Source organism: Lepus europaeus, chromosome 7, assembly GCF_033115175.1.
Source record: "Lepus europaeus isolate LE1 chromosome 7, mLepTim1.pri, whole genome shotgun sequence".
NCBI lineage: Eukaryota > Metazoa > Chordata > Mammalia > Lagomorpha > Leporidae > Lepus > Lepus europaeus.
Window position 1 is genome coordinate 31997411 of NC_084833.1, and position 14186 is coordinate 32011596.

The window sequence follows — 14186 nt, forward strand, 5'->3', positions numbered from 1 at the left end:
CAGTCTTCAAACTGTTCACATCCTCTGACACAGTAGCCCCATTTTAAGTACCCATATTTAGGAAACAACCTGAAATATAAAAAAAAAAAAGTTTTGTGTACAAAGATATTTACTGGAGGGTTAAGTAGTAAAATGTAAATTATATATTATCTATCCATCTTTCTTAAGAATTAGCTAATTCCATTATGTAAATAAATATGTGGCAACCATGAAAAAAGCTTTCTTAAAGTTTAGAAAACAGTTTAAAAAACCTTTTTAAACTTCAATAAAATGCTTTCTTGAAGTTTAAAAAACAATATAAAAGGGTAATGCAGGAGCCAGCGTTGTGGTGCCATGGATTAAACCCATCATCTGCAACGCCAGCATCCCATATGGGTACCGGCTAGAGTACCTGCTACTCCTCTTCCAATCCAGCTCCCTGTTAATGCGCTTGGAAAAGTGGCACACATGGGAGACCTGGATAGAGTTCCAGGCTGCTAGCTGCAGCCTGGCCCAACCCTGGCTGCTGTGGCCATTTTGGGGGAGGGAACCGGTGGACTGAAGATCTCTGCCTCTCTCTCTCTATAACTCTGCCTTTCAAATAATCTTTTTGGGGGGCTGCCACTGTGCCACAGTGAGTTAAGCTGCCATCTGCAGCGCCAGTATCCCATATGGGCCCCGGTTTGAATCCCAGCTGTTCTGCTTCTGATCCAGCTTCCTACTGATGCGCCCAAGTCCTTGGGGCCCTTGCATTCACGTGGGAGATCTGGATGAAGCTCTTGGCTCCTGGCTTCAGTAGGTCCCAACCCTGGCTATTACGGCCACTTGGGGTATGAATCAGCAGATGGAAGACTTGTCTCTGCCCCTCTTCCTCTCTGTAACTCTACCTTTCAAATAAATACATCTTTAAAGAAAAAGGAAATTTTAATTAAAAATAAATAGGGGCTAGTGCTGTGGTGTAGCTGGTTAAGCCTCATGGCACGGGCATTCCATATGGGCACTAGTTCGTATCCTGGCGGCTCTTCTTCCAATCTAGCTCTCTGCTAATGGCCTGGGGAGGCAGTGGAAGATGGCCCAAGAGCTTGGGCCCCTGCGCCCACGTGGGAGACTTGGAAGAAACGTCTGGCTTCGGATCAGCTCAGCTCCGGCAGTGGCTGCCATTTGTGGAGTGAACCAGCAGACGGAAGACCTTTCTCTGTGTCTCTCTCTCACTCTGTAACTCTGCCTCTCAAATAATCTTTAAAAAAAATTTTTTTTAAAAAAGGTAATGCAAAAGATCCCTATTGTGTTGAAATACAAGTTTAAACAATTAAAATTAATTGTATAAAAGCTAAATACACAAATAAATAAATGAGTACAAGTGAAAAAGGAACTCTAAATAAGAAGAATGGTTCACAGCAATGTCAGTATGTCAGCTGTGATATTACAGTAGCCTCCCCAAGTTCATGGGGAGTTTTCCGAGACCCTCAGAGGATGCCTGAATCTGAGGATAGTACCAAACCTTATCTACTCATATTAACATATAGTCCATATTAACTTTTTAGTCTTCTACATATTTAATTTTAAATATATATAACTGCAATCAAGTGTCCATAATTTTTATACTAATATGGGTAAGGAGTGATATGATTATGCCTGAAGATTTGATTTCTGGTTAACTGCTTGGCTTTGCTTTCCTATAAACAGATAAAAGTGTATATATCAAAATGGTGCTAAGCAATTCCTTTATGGGAAAAGAAACATCTGACTCACAAATTGCATCTGGAATGAAAGAAATAACAAACCACAAATACCGGCTGGGACACCACACTTTGGACTTCCCTGTATGGGATAGCTTATATAAATGTTTTTGTCCCTTATGGGAACCCTGGAAGCCAGATTATAGAGCTGTAATAAAACACCTCGGCTCCTGAAACCAGGTGAGTCTGCACCCTTTTGTCAGGCTCCTCTCATACCCGAGCTGTCTGGTGAACGTTTCAGGCTGCCCACAGGCAAGCCGTGGTAGAGACGGAGCCAAACCTATGGCCCAGGGCAGTCCTGTGAGTCTGAATATTGGGCCGAACCTAAGACCCACGGGACCAGCAGGCCTGACTTCTGTTAACACTATCCCTACTCATGTCAGCTACTTATTGAAAGCATTATAAAATAAGTGTACAAATGTACTTACATGGAGTTGTAAGAAATACAGTGCACATTAACCAGCTGCCCCAATGGTAACATTGTGAAGCTGTAGTAGTCATCCCCCATCTGCTTTGGTTTGAAAATTTGTCCCCCTTGCACTCAGGGGTTTAGTCCTCAAAGTCTGACGCTAATGGTACAAGAATCCAGTTAATATGTTTTCAGGTGAGGACTTTGGAAAGTGATTAAATTGGACAAGGTGGCTAGGGTGGGGCCCACATGACTAAATCCTGGTGGCTAAGAAACCACACACAGACAGACATGCATGCTTCCTGGATCCTGCCACATGATGTCCTGTGCCATCTCAGAACTCTGCCAGCAACAAGGCCACTGCCAGATGAGGCCCCTAGACCTCGAGCCAAAATAAACTTTTTTCTTCATAAAGTTAGGTTGCCTCAGGTATTTTTATAGTAATAAAAAGTTGACTCAAACACTTTCCCCCTTACCCATAGTTTTGCATTCTAAGGTCTCAGTTACCCACAGTGAACTACAGGCCAAAAATGGAAAATTTCAGAGAGAGGAAGAGAAAGAGGGAGAGCAGAGAGGGAGAGATCACATTCACATAACATTTATTACAGTCGACTGTTACAACTGTTCTTATTGTTACTAATCTTACTGAAATTGAATTTTAAGTATGTATATAGAAAAAACAGTATACAAGTACACAAAAAAGATAAAGCAAATGTGACAAAATATGAAACTGGTAGTTTCACATCAAGGATACATGAATGTTGACTGTACTGCTTTTCAACTTGTCTGTAAGCTTAGAATTTTTTCTAAAAAAACCTTATATATTACAATTATTAATATATTAATATTAATATGGTATATATTATCTGATAAACACACAAAAATGGGCTCAAGTATTTGGGTCCCTGCCATCCATGTGGGAGAATGGAACTGAGTTCTAGGCTCCTGGCTTTGACCTGGCCCAACCTCAACTGTTGTGGGCATATAGAGAGCAAACCAGCAGATGTAAGAACTCTTTCTCTTTGCTCTGTGTGCATGTGTGTGCGTGTGCGTCTATGTGCCATTTATTTATTTCTGAGGATTTATTTGTTTATTTGAAAGGCAGAGTTACAGAGAGGCAGAGGCAGAGAGAAAGGTTTTCCATACACTGGTTCACTCCTCAAATGTCCACAACGGCTGGAGCTGTGCTGATCAGAAGCCAGGAGCCTGGAGCTTCTCCTGGTCTCCTACACGGGAGCAGGGCCCAAGGACTTGAGCCATCCTCTGCTGCCCTCTCAGGCCATAGCAGAGAGCTGGATTGGAGGTGGAGCAACTGGAACTCGAACCAGAGCCCACATGGGATGCTGGTACTGCGGGTGGCGGCTTTGCCCACTACCCCACAGCGCTGGCCCCTGTCTGTGCCTTTTAAATAAATAATTTTTATTTATTTATTTAGTTTTTGACAGGCAGAGTGGATAGTGAGAGAGAGAGAAAGGTCTTCCTTTACCCGTTGGTTCACCCTCCAATGGCCGCTGCGGTCGGCGCATCTCGCTGATCTGAAGCCAGGAGCCAGGTGCTTCTCCTGGTCTCCCATGCAGGTGCAGGGCCCAAGCACTTGGGCCATCCTCCACTGCCTTCCCAGGCCATAGCAGAGAGCTGGCCTGGAAGAGGGGCAACCAGGATAGAATCCGGTGCCCCAACCGGGACTAGAACCCGGTGTGCCGGTAAATAAATAATTTTTAAGAATATATCAAAATGATAATAGTGATTATGCAGTAAAATTATGGGTGACTTTTGTTCCTAGTTTTCTATATTTTAAATATTTAAATTTTTTTTCAAATGCATAAATCATTAGATTTCAGGAAGTTTAAATCTGAAAATAGGCAATGCATTTTGAATGTAGAGGGCTATTAACTGTTTTCCTACCTGAAAAGGGGCACTATTTCCTTAATGTCCTTTAGTTTCTTAACTTCCTCATCTCGAGCAGGTGCACACAGCGTCCCCATCATGCCAATAATGAATCCTGCCAGCTTGGAAATGTCTAGGGCCCCATTCTCTGCTTCCTGCTTTATCAGATCCAGATCCAAGACTTCTGTTATCTGGTTTCTCAGTCTAGTGTGACCAGGCAGCAAGAAAGATAAGAGAGTCTACAAGAGAGCACAGTTAAGTTTAATCAAGGTTTCTTAGACATGTTTTATTACACAGAATTCATAACTAAACAAAAAAGGACTTACCAACTGTTACTGTAAAGCTGCACATATTTGAAGCTCTTGTTAACAAATTTACAGAAAAACATGCTTATTACAACTTATTTAGAATAGCTACTTAAGTTTCCATTTAAGCTCTAGGTAGAAATCACCTGATGAAAGGAAAAACTGTTCATGGTGAAAACAGAAAACACATGGATTAATGTAAGCCTGAGAGCCAACCACAGATTCCAGTTTCCACAGATAAAGTTCTTTGATCTGTAAAGGCATTACAAAACCAGTCCTTCCACCTCAGGTCTTCTCTATTCCAAAGAAACTGCTTTGCCATTATAAATAGAATGCATCCACATGTATTAAGAATTTATAGGCCGGCCGCCGCAGCTCACTATGTTAATCCTCCGCCTGCAGCGCCAGCACACCGGGTTCTAGTCCCGGTCGGGGCGCCGGATTCTGTCCCAGTTGCCCCTCTACCAGGCCAGCTCTCTGCTGTGGCCCGGGAAGGCAGTGGAGGATGGCCCAAGTGCTTGGGCCCTGCACCCCATGGGAGACCAGGAGAAGCACCTGGCTCCTGCCTTCGGATCAGCGCGGTGCACTGGCCGCAGAGGCCACTGGAGGGTGAACCAACGGGTAAAGGAAGACCTTTCTCTCTGTCTCTCACTGTCCACTCTGCCTGTCAAAAAAAAAAAAAAAGCAAGAAAGCAAGAAAGAAAAAAAATAATTTATAAGGGCCAGCTGTGATGTAGTAAGTTAATCCTCCACCTGCAGCGCCAACATCCCATATGGGCACCAGTTTGAGTCCTGGCTGCTCCTTTTCCGATCCAGTTCTCTGCTATGCCCTGGGAAAGCAGAAGATGGTCCAAGTCCTTGGGCCCCTGCACCGCATGGGAGGCCTGGAAGAAGCTCCTGGCTTCAGATTGGCAGCTCCGGCCATTGGCGGCCATTTAGGGAGTAAATCAGCGGATAGAAGACCTTTGTCTCTCCATCTCACGGTCTGTAACTCTACCGCTCAGATAAGTAAATAAAAATTAAAAAAAAAAAAAAGGAATTTATGGGTGGGGCAGCACTGTGGCATAACAGGATAAACCACCACCTGCAGCACTGGCATCTTATATGGGTGCCAGTTCGAATCCCAGCTGCTCCACTTTTGATCCAGCTCCCTGCTAATGTGCCTGGGAAAGAAGTGGAAGATGGCCCAGGTGCTTGGGCCCCTGTACCCACAAAGGAGACCTGGAAGAAGCTCCTGGCTTCTGGCTCAGCCTGGCACAGGCTTGACCATTGAGGCCATTTGGGGAGTGAACCAACAGTGGAAGATAACACTCACAGTCTCTCCCTCTTCCTCTCTCCCTCCCTCTCTGCCTTTCCCTCTCTGTAACTCTAACTTTCAAATAAATAAAAATCTTAAAAAAAAAAAAAAAAGAATGTATATGGGCCAGCATTGTGGCACAATGGGTTAGCTGCTACCAGGGATGTCTGCATTCCATGTGGGTCTGCTTAGGATACAGTTCTGCCTCCATTTCTGATCCAGCTTCCTGCTAATGTGCCTGGGAGGCAGCAAATGATGACCCAAATACTTGGGTCCCTGTCACCCATATGGGAGACTCTGATGAAGTTCCTGGCTCCTGATTTTGGTCTAGCTCAGCCCCAGCTGTAATAGGCATTTGGGAAATGAACCAGCAGATGGAAGAACTTGCTGTCACTCTGCCTTTCAAATAAATAAATCTTTTTAAAATTTTTATAAATAATCAAATATTTTATAAAATAACTTTTGTTGGCTTTAAGTAATTCTGTTTAAAAAACTATGAACATCTGAGCAACTGGGGAAGCCAGGAATGGGGGCAACCACGTCTAAGGAACCTTTCAGCCATAGCCTGGTCTTTCTCCAGGAACTAGTACCAGTACTGCTCATCAGCTCAAAGTCCAGCACTTTGCCTGGAGTCCAGGAGTGGTCTGAGGGAAACTAAGCTGTGTTTCTGCTCAACTCCAGGCTGAAGTTAGAGGTCTGAGAAAACAACTGCACATAAATGGAATCTAAGTCTTGAAGGGTCTCAGAAAGGAAATTTCTTGGACAATTCAACTGCTCAAGTGAGCATATAATCAACTTAATCTGCCTAATAAAGTAGCTTTCATTTTGGAAAAAAAAATTATTAATCTTTCTTTGTTTACAAGAATAATACCCTCAGGTTATCGTGACTTGCTCGACATTTTTAAAAACAGGGCATTAGGCCCAAGACACTCTTAATCCACATTTTAGCAAGGAATTTAACTTCTTGATCCTTCAGTTTCTTTCAAGTCTCCGGCACAGTCACACCACGCGGTGGAATAAATGTTCCTGACATTAGAAAAGACCAGTTGCTCTATGTCTCACCTCCTTGATCTCTCCTACAAGTTTGATGGCGTGGTCGTATGTCGGGGGGTCCTCGCTTAGCTGGACACTCAAGCAATCCCAAAAAGCTTTATGTACAATCTCTTTCACTTTCTTCTCCAAGCTGGAGGCAATGAAAAACAGGACAAGAAGTTAAACAAAATATTGCAGCATCACTTTTAAAAGCACAAATCCTATGGGTCAGGGCAAGAAATCTTAAAAATAATTTTGGTTCAACAAAATATTTTCCAAGCCTATTTAAAATCAAAGACATACTTTGACATACTTTATTTTAGTGTTTTTTTTCTTTTTCCCAATTGATACCTGATTGGAAAGTACAACTTCCAATTAATTGGACAGCCAATATCAGTCCAGCTAACAGCTTGTCATGGTGAAATATGATAAAAATAGCAGAGCTGTTAATTTTTAGTTCCCTGGCATCAGTAAATTTCTTAGGATATTTATAATTAAGAGGTGTAGGATGACAACTGGGCCAGAGCTGTGGCACAGCAGGTTAAGATGCACCCTATAATGCTGAATTCAGAGCACTGGTTCAATTCCTGGTTGCTCCACTTTTGATCCAGCTCCCTGCTAACGTGCCTGGGAAAAAGCACTGGAAGATGGCCCAAGTACTTGTACCCCTGCATCCAAATGGGAGACCAGATGGAGTTCCTAGCTCCTGGCTTCAGCCTGGCCCAGTCCTAACTGTTGCAGCCATTTGGGGAATGAACCAAAGGTTGGAAGATATCTTTTTCTGTCTCTGCCTCTCTCTGTCACTCTGCCTCTTAAACAAATAAATCTTAAAAACAAAAAAAGGCCGGCGCTGTGGCTCAATAGGCTAATCCTCCGCCTTGCGGCGCCGGCACACCGGGTTCTAGTCCCGGTTGGGGCTCCGGATTCTGTCCTGGTTGCCTCTCTTCCAGGCCAGCTCTCTGCTATGGCCCAGGAAGGCAGTGGAGGATGGCCCAAGTGCTTGGGCCCTGCACCCCATGGGAGACCAGGAGAAGCACCTGGCTCCTGCCTTCGGATCAGCGCAGTGAGCCGGCTGCAGCGTGCCAGCCGCAGCGGCCATTGGAGGGTGAACCAACGGCAAAGGAAGACCTTTCTCTCTGTCTCTCTCTCTCACTGTCCACTCTGCCTGTCCGGGAAAAAAAAAAAAAAAAAAAAAAAGATGAAAACTATTTGATATGTAACAAGTAGAAAGACGTGAGTTCCTAAAAATATCCTATTTCCCATGAGATACATGGGACATTTATTTAAATAGGTATCAAGCTATAACAATTAAATATAGGTGTAACATCTCATTAAACCAGTCTTGTGCCTTGAGAGCAAAACAAATGTTTTTTCATTACTGTCAAAAAGTAACAAAGGGCACTGTGGCACAGTGGGTAAAGCTACTGCCTGCAGTGCTGGCATCCCATATGGGCACTGGTTGGAGTCCTAACTGCTCCATTTTCGATCCAGGTCCCTGCTGTGACCTGGGAAAGCAGTAAAAGATGGTCCAAGTGCTTGGGACCCTGCACCTGCATGGGAGACTTGGAAGAAACTCCAGGCTCCTGGCTTCAGATTGGCCCAGCTCTGCCCTTTACAGCCATTTCAGAGTGAACCAATGGATAGAAAACCTCTTTCTCTGCCTCTGCCTCTCTGTAACTCTGCCTTTAAAATAAGTCTTTTAAAAAAAAAAAAAAAAGGTAATATAACAAATACTTGTAAAGTCCAATTTATAAGCCTCCGACAGTAGAAGGGATAGCCTGCCATCCCAGCAGGCATATGTATATTTTGGTAAGAGAAACCAGTGTTTTTCAGCGCAACAAGATACTCTGCCTGTGAAACTAAGTCATGACTGATCTAATAAGCCCATGATGGCAGTTCCAATCCCCACTGCCAGAGTTAAGCTTTCCCAGGCTCACTTAATAGCTGGGGCTGCACGTCGTCAAATGCTGCCTAACAAGACATTAAGGCATGTCTGCTTCCTGACTCCACAGAAAACTGTTCTTTCCCTATCAACATGAGAGCCCTGATCCACCCAGCCTCTTCCTCCTTGCCACAGGGTCTGACACTGGCATGAGGAGCAGGCCAAGAAAATCAGAGGCTTCCACTCCAGAGTTGTTATTAAAAAAAAATGACTTACTTATTATTTAAAGGCCAGAGTTAAAGAGAAAGAGAGGGAGAGATAGAGAGACAGAGATCTTCCATCTACTGATTCCCTCCCCTCAAATGGCCACAACTACCAGGGCTGGGCCAGGCTGAAGCCAGGAGCCAAGAACCTCATCTGGGTCTCCCACATGGGTGCAGGGGCCCAAGCACTTGGGCCATCTTCTGCTTTCTCAGGTGCATTAGCAGAGAGCTAGGTAAGAAGTAGCACAGCTGGGACTTGAACTGGCACCTTTATGGGACGCTGGCACTGCAGTGATGGCTTAACCTGCTGCACCACAGCACCTGCCCCTACTCCGGAGTTCTGATGTCAGTGAACTGCTGAAAGAAGGGCACCTCCCACCCACACTTCCTCAATCTAAAACCAACTATATTTTTTCACATTTTAACATCTCTGGCCGGCGCCGTGGCTTAACAGGCTAATCCTCCACCTTGCGGCGCCGGCACACCGGGTTCTAGTCCTGGTCAGGGCGCCAGATTCTATCCCGGTTGCCCCTCTTCCAGGCCAGCTCTCTGCTATAGCCTGGGAAGGCAGTGGAGGATGGCCCAAGTGCTCGGGCCCTGCACCCGCATGGGAGACCAGGAGAAGCAACTGGCTCCTGGCTCCGCAGCGGCCATTGGAGGGTGAACCAGCGGCAAAAAGGAAGACCTTTCTCTCTCTATCCTCTCTGCCTGTCAAAAAAAAAAAAAAAAAAAAAAAAACTCTGCAACTTATTTTCCTTTGTTTTGCTTTGTTTTTAAAGATCTACTTTGGGCCTGGTGCTGTAGGTTAATTCTCCGCCTATGGCACCAGCATCCCATATGGGCACTAGTTCTAGTCCCAGCTGTCCCTCTTCCAACCCAGCTCTCTGCTATGGCCTGGGAAAGCAGAAGATGGCCCAGACGCTTGGCCCCTGTACCCGCATGGGAGACCCAGAAGAGGCTCCTGGACGTTGCAGCCATTTGGGGAGTGGACCAGCGGATGGAAGACCTTTTTCTCTGTCTCTCCCTCTGTCTGTGGTGCTCCCAAATAAATAAATATCTACTTATTTGAAAAGCAGAGTTAGATAGAGACATCTTCCATCCACTGGTTCACCCCCCAAATGGCTACAAAGGCTGGGGCTGGGCCAGCCCAAAGACAGGAGCTTCATTCAGGTCTCCCACATGGGTGGCAGTGGGTCAGAAGTGGAGTAGGCAGGACTCAAACTGGCACTCATTTGGGATACCAGCATCGCGGGTGGCGGCTTAACCCACTGTGCCACAAAACTGGCCCCTGGATCTTTCTTAATGTGTCCCTGGGCAATGATTATAATGGGCAATGTTTCTTCTTTCTTATAACAATAAGATTACAATGGGCAATTCTTACGGCAATACTTTTAAAAAGGGTATATCTTACAATCAGCAGTTTCAGATTCAATAAAAACAGAAAAATAGGTGCCAACACTGTGTACAGTGGGTTGACTGTCACCATTTGTGATGCCAGCTTCCCGTGATTGCCAGTTGGAGTTCTGGCTGTTCCATCTCCAATCCAGCTCCCTACTAATGTACCTGGGAAGGCAGCAGAGGATGGTCCAAGACCTTGGGCTCCTGCCACCTATGTGGGAGATCTGGATGGAATTGCAGGCTCCTGGTTTCAGCTTGGCCCAACCTCAGACACTGTGGTCACTTGGGAAGTGAACCAGTAAATGTAATCTCTCTCTCCTCCCATCTCCCCTCCTCCATCACTCTTTCAAATAAATAAAATAACTCTGGGGGCTGGCACTATGGTGTAACCAGTTAAGCTACCATCTATAGCACCAGCATCCCACATGGGTACCACTTGGAGTCCTGGCTGCTCCACTTATGATCCAGCTCCCTGCCAATACACCTGGGAAAGCAGTGGAAGATGGCCCAAATACTTGCACCCCTGTACCCACATGGGAGACCCAGATGAAGCTCCTAGCTCTTGGCTTCGGCCTGGCCTACCCCTGGCTGTTACAGCCATTCGGGAAGTGAACTTGTGAATGAAAAATCTCTCTCTCTGCCTCTCCCTCTAACTCTGCCTTTCAAGTAAATAAATCTGGAAAAAAGAAAAAATAGGAAAAATTAAAAAAAACAAAACAAAACAAAACAAAACAAAACCTGATAGCTGTGGGCATGAGGGATACAAAGAATAAGCCATAGTCCTTGCCTTTGTGAGATTTACAATCTGGTGAAAGATGCAAGTAAACCAACAACAACAGCACTATGTGACAGTTACAAAGAAACTAATGAAACGATGCAATGAAAACACAAGAGGCAGTTAAATCCCATTAAGTAAGGAAAAGCTGGCATGAAAGACTTTCACCGACTTCCAGACCGTGTGTATTTGCACTTTGAAGGATCAGTGATTCACTTTCAAACTTAAGGAATTCCTAGGATAGGAACCTTTTTTTTTTTTTTAGCAATAATGTACAAAAGAAAAAACTTGCTGGAATATAGTGTTATTGACTGAAGGAATTTCCAGAAGTGGGAAATGCTAGTGATCTAATGAACAAGACAACTAAGCAGTCACCTTACCTGTCTTCTGGTAGTTCAGCTGGTTGAATCCGAAAGTCTCCATTTACTACAATTTCATGGGCTAGAGCCATGTTAGTGACTCCCTTCGCTGTCTCTACAAGTTCTTCTACTGTCACAAATCGAGCAGGGCTGGCTGCAACACAAACCCAGTGTAAGAGATTCCCTCCCATAGAGTAAAATTTCTCCAAAAATAGGGAGAAAGCATCAGTTTTGATACCAGGAAATATTCTGCCTTCTGTTGAAATCGTCTGGCATTTTCAAACAGCTACAGAATCTTACCTATTTCACCTTTATTTTTTTTTAAGTTAGAAGCCTAAAAGCAGAGATCATTTATAATTTTTGAAACATCTGATTTTCACTAAGCTTTTCACTAAATGTAAAATGATTACAGTAAATTGAGGCTTCGATACACTCTAGTTACAGATTATCATTTCCCTTGGGGCCAGCGCTGTGGCGCAGGTTAATCCTCCACCTGTGTTGCTGGCATCCCATATGGGCAAGAGTTCAAGTCCTGGCTGCTCCTCTTCCAATCCAGCTCTCTGCTTTGGCCTGGGAAAGCAGTAGAAGATGGCCCAATTCCTTGGGCCCCTATACCCTGTGGGAAACCTAGAAGCTCCTGGCTCCTGGTTTCGGATCGGCTCAGCTCCAGCCATTGCAGCCATTTGGGGAGTGAACCAGCAGGTGGAAGACCTTTCTGTCTCTCCCTCTGTCTCTCATTCCACCTCTCAAATAAAATCTTTTAAAAAATAAAAAGATTATCATTTCTTTAGTAAGTGGAAAGCTTATGTTCTAACTCTTGACTCCTAAATGGAAAAAAAGGAAACATTCAGTATTTAAGATTTATTTTATTTGAAAGGCAGAGTTGGGGGGGGGGGGGGAGAAGGGAGGTCTTCTATCCGCGAGTTCACTCTCCAAATGGCCACAACGGCCGGAGCTGTGTCGATCAAAGCCAGGAGCCAGGAGCTTCTTCTGGGTCTCCCATGCAGGTGCAGGAATCCAAGGACTTGAGCCATCTTCTACTGCTTTCCCAGGCCATAGCAGAGAGCTGGACTGGAAGTGGAGCAGCCGGGACTCGAACCGGCACCCATATGGGATGCCAGCATTTTAGGTGGCAGCTTTACCCACTACGCCACAGTGCTAGCCCCGGAAACATTCACTTTAAGATCTCTTTTGATCCATCAGCAGTTTACTCTTACACTACAATTACCACTGTGCCAAGAATGCATCACTACAAATAAAAACAGCATCAAGTTCTCCAGGGTGCCAGGTGCATTTTAAACAATGTTCAGGGGCCAGTGTTTTGGCACAGCTGGTTAAGCAGTCACCTGCAACACCAACATCCCATATAAGCCCTGGTTCCACTCCCAACAGCTCCACTTCAGATGCAGCTCCCTGCTAATGTGCCTGGGAAAGCAGCAGAAAATGGTCCAAGTACCTTGCAACCCAGGTGGGAGATCCAGATGGAGCTCTGGGCTCCTGGCTTCAGCATGGCCCAGCCCCAGCTGTTGTGGTCATTTAGGGAGTGCATCAGTACATGGAAGATCTGATATCTAATTTCCTTTCAAACAAATGAATTAATCTTTTTTTAAAAAAGTTTAAAACCACTATCCTGTACAGGATACTATGAGAGCTCTGAGGTTGACCAAAGAATAGAAGATATGTCACAATAATTTTGTAGAAAGCAAACCCGCTAAATCAAATACTTTGAAAAAGAATCACTGATTTCCTTTTCCACTGCCTTGTTACAGAAGCCCTGGAGACTTCACTGCTATATCAACTGTTTCAACAGCCCCATAATCAGTTGTCATACTTCTATTTTGATTAAAAAAAAAAAAAAGGTTAAATCTTGAGTTTTAACAGGCAGAGTGGATAGTGAGAGAGAGAGACAGAGAGAAAGGTCTTCCTTTTTGCCGTTCGTTCACCCTCCAATGGCCGCTGCGGTTGGCGCATCTCACTGATCCGAAGCCAGGAGCCAGGTGCTTCTCCTGGTCTCCCATGCGGGTGCAGGGCCCAAAGACTTGGGCCATCCTCCACTGCCTTCCCGGGCCATAGCAGAGAGCTGGCCTGGAAGAGGGGCAACCGGGACTAGAACCCAGTGTGCCGGCGCCACAAGGCGGAGGATTAGCCTGTTGAGCCACGGCGCCGGCCGAGATTTAACTTCTAGGAAGAAAATTCTCATACAATTCTCCCTAGGTGCTCTGAGGCAAGGAACAAAGGGTAATTTTTATTCTAAAAAAGTCCATCAAGGGTGTTGTGGCATAGCAGGTTAAGCCTCCACCTGCAACACCAGCATCCCATATGGTGCTGGTTGGAGACAGCTGCTCTGCTTCCCATTCAGCTCCCTGCTAATACACCTCGGAAAGCAGCAGAAGATGGCCTAAGTGCTTTGGCCCCTGCACCCATTTGGGAGGTTCAGAAGAAGCTCTGGGCTCCTGGCTTCAGTCTGGCCCAACCCTGGCCATTGTGGCCTTTGGGGACTGAACCAGCGGATGGAAGATCTCTCTCTCCTAACTCTGCCTTTCAAATAAGTAGAATAAATAAAAAGTCCATGGTTCTTAAATTTCAACCTGTTACCAGAACCTGAGTGAGGGCTGGTGAAAGCAGACTGCTGGGTTCTCTCTCTCTCTCTGGGTTTTTGAGTAGGCAGGTCTGGGGCAGGCTTTGACAATCTACCTCTCTCACAAAACTATAGCTGATGCTGATCCTCCCAGAAACCACAGTGTGAGAAGCACTGGAAGCCTAGAAGATAACTATATCAATTTTATGTGATGCTGACAAGAGCTGAGCATAAAATGAGATAAGTAACATCACCAGTCTGCACAGGATTTAATGGTTAAAGA

The 14186-nt window shown here is 45.1% G+C and overlaps 1 protein-coding gene across 12 annotated transcripts in view; it reads right to left on the reverse strand.

The window, feature by feature from the left end:
• TCP11L1 (t-complex 11 like 1) overlaps positions 1-14186 on the reverse strand; it is a 54477-nt gene that overhangs the window by 22353 nt on the left and 17938 nt on the right. For 11 of the 12 annotated variants that reach the window (XR_009866370.1, XM_062196341.1, XM_062196334.1 and 8 more), the window contains 3 exons: positions 11347-11479; positions 6679-6799; positions 4033-4253 (listed from right to left, as the gene is read on the reverse strand). Coding sequence is in view for 11 of the 12 variants with exons in the window: in XM_062196341.1 (XP_062052325.1) it covers positions 4033-4253; positions 6679-6799; positions 11347-11479 (475 nt within the window). In the remaining variant the exon portion in view is untranslated. The remainder of the gene's footprint in view (positions 1-4032; positions 4254-6678; positions 6800-11346; positions 11480-14186) is intronic. The other variant, XM_062196344.1, reaches the window with a different exon arrangement.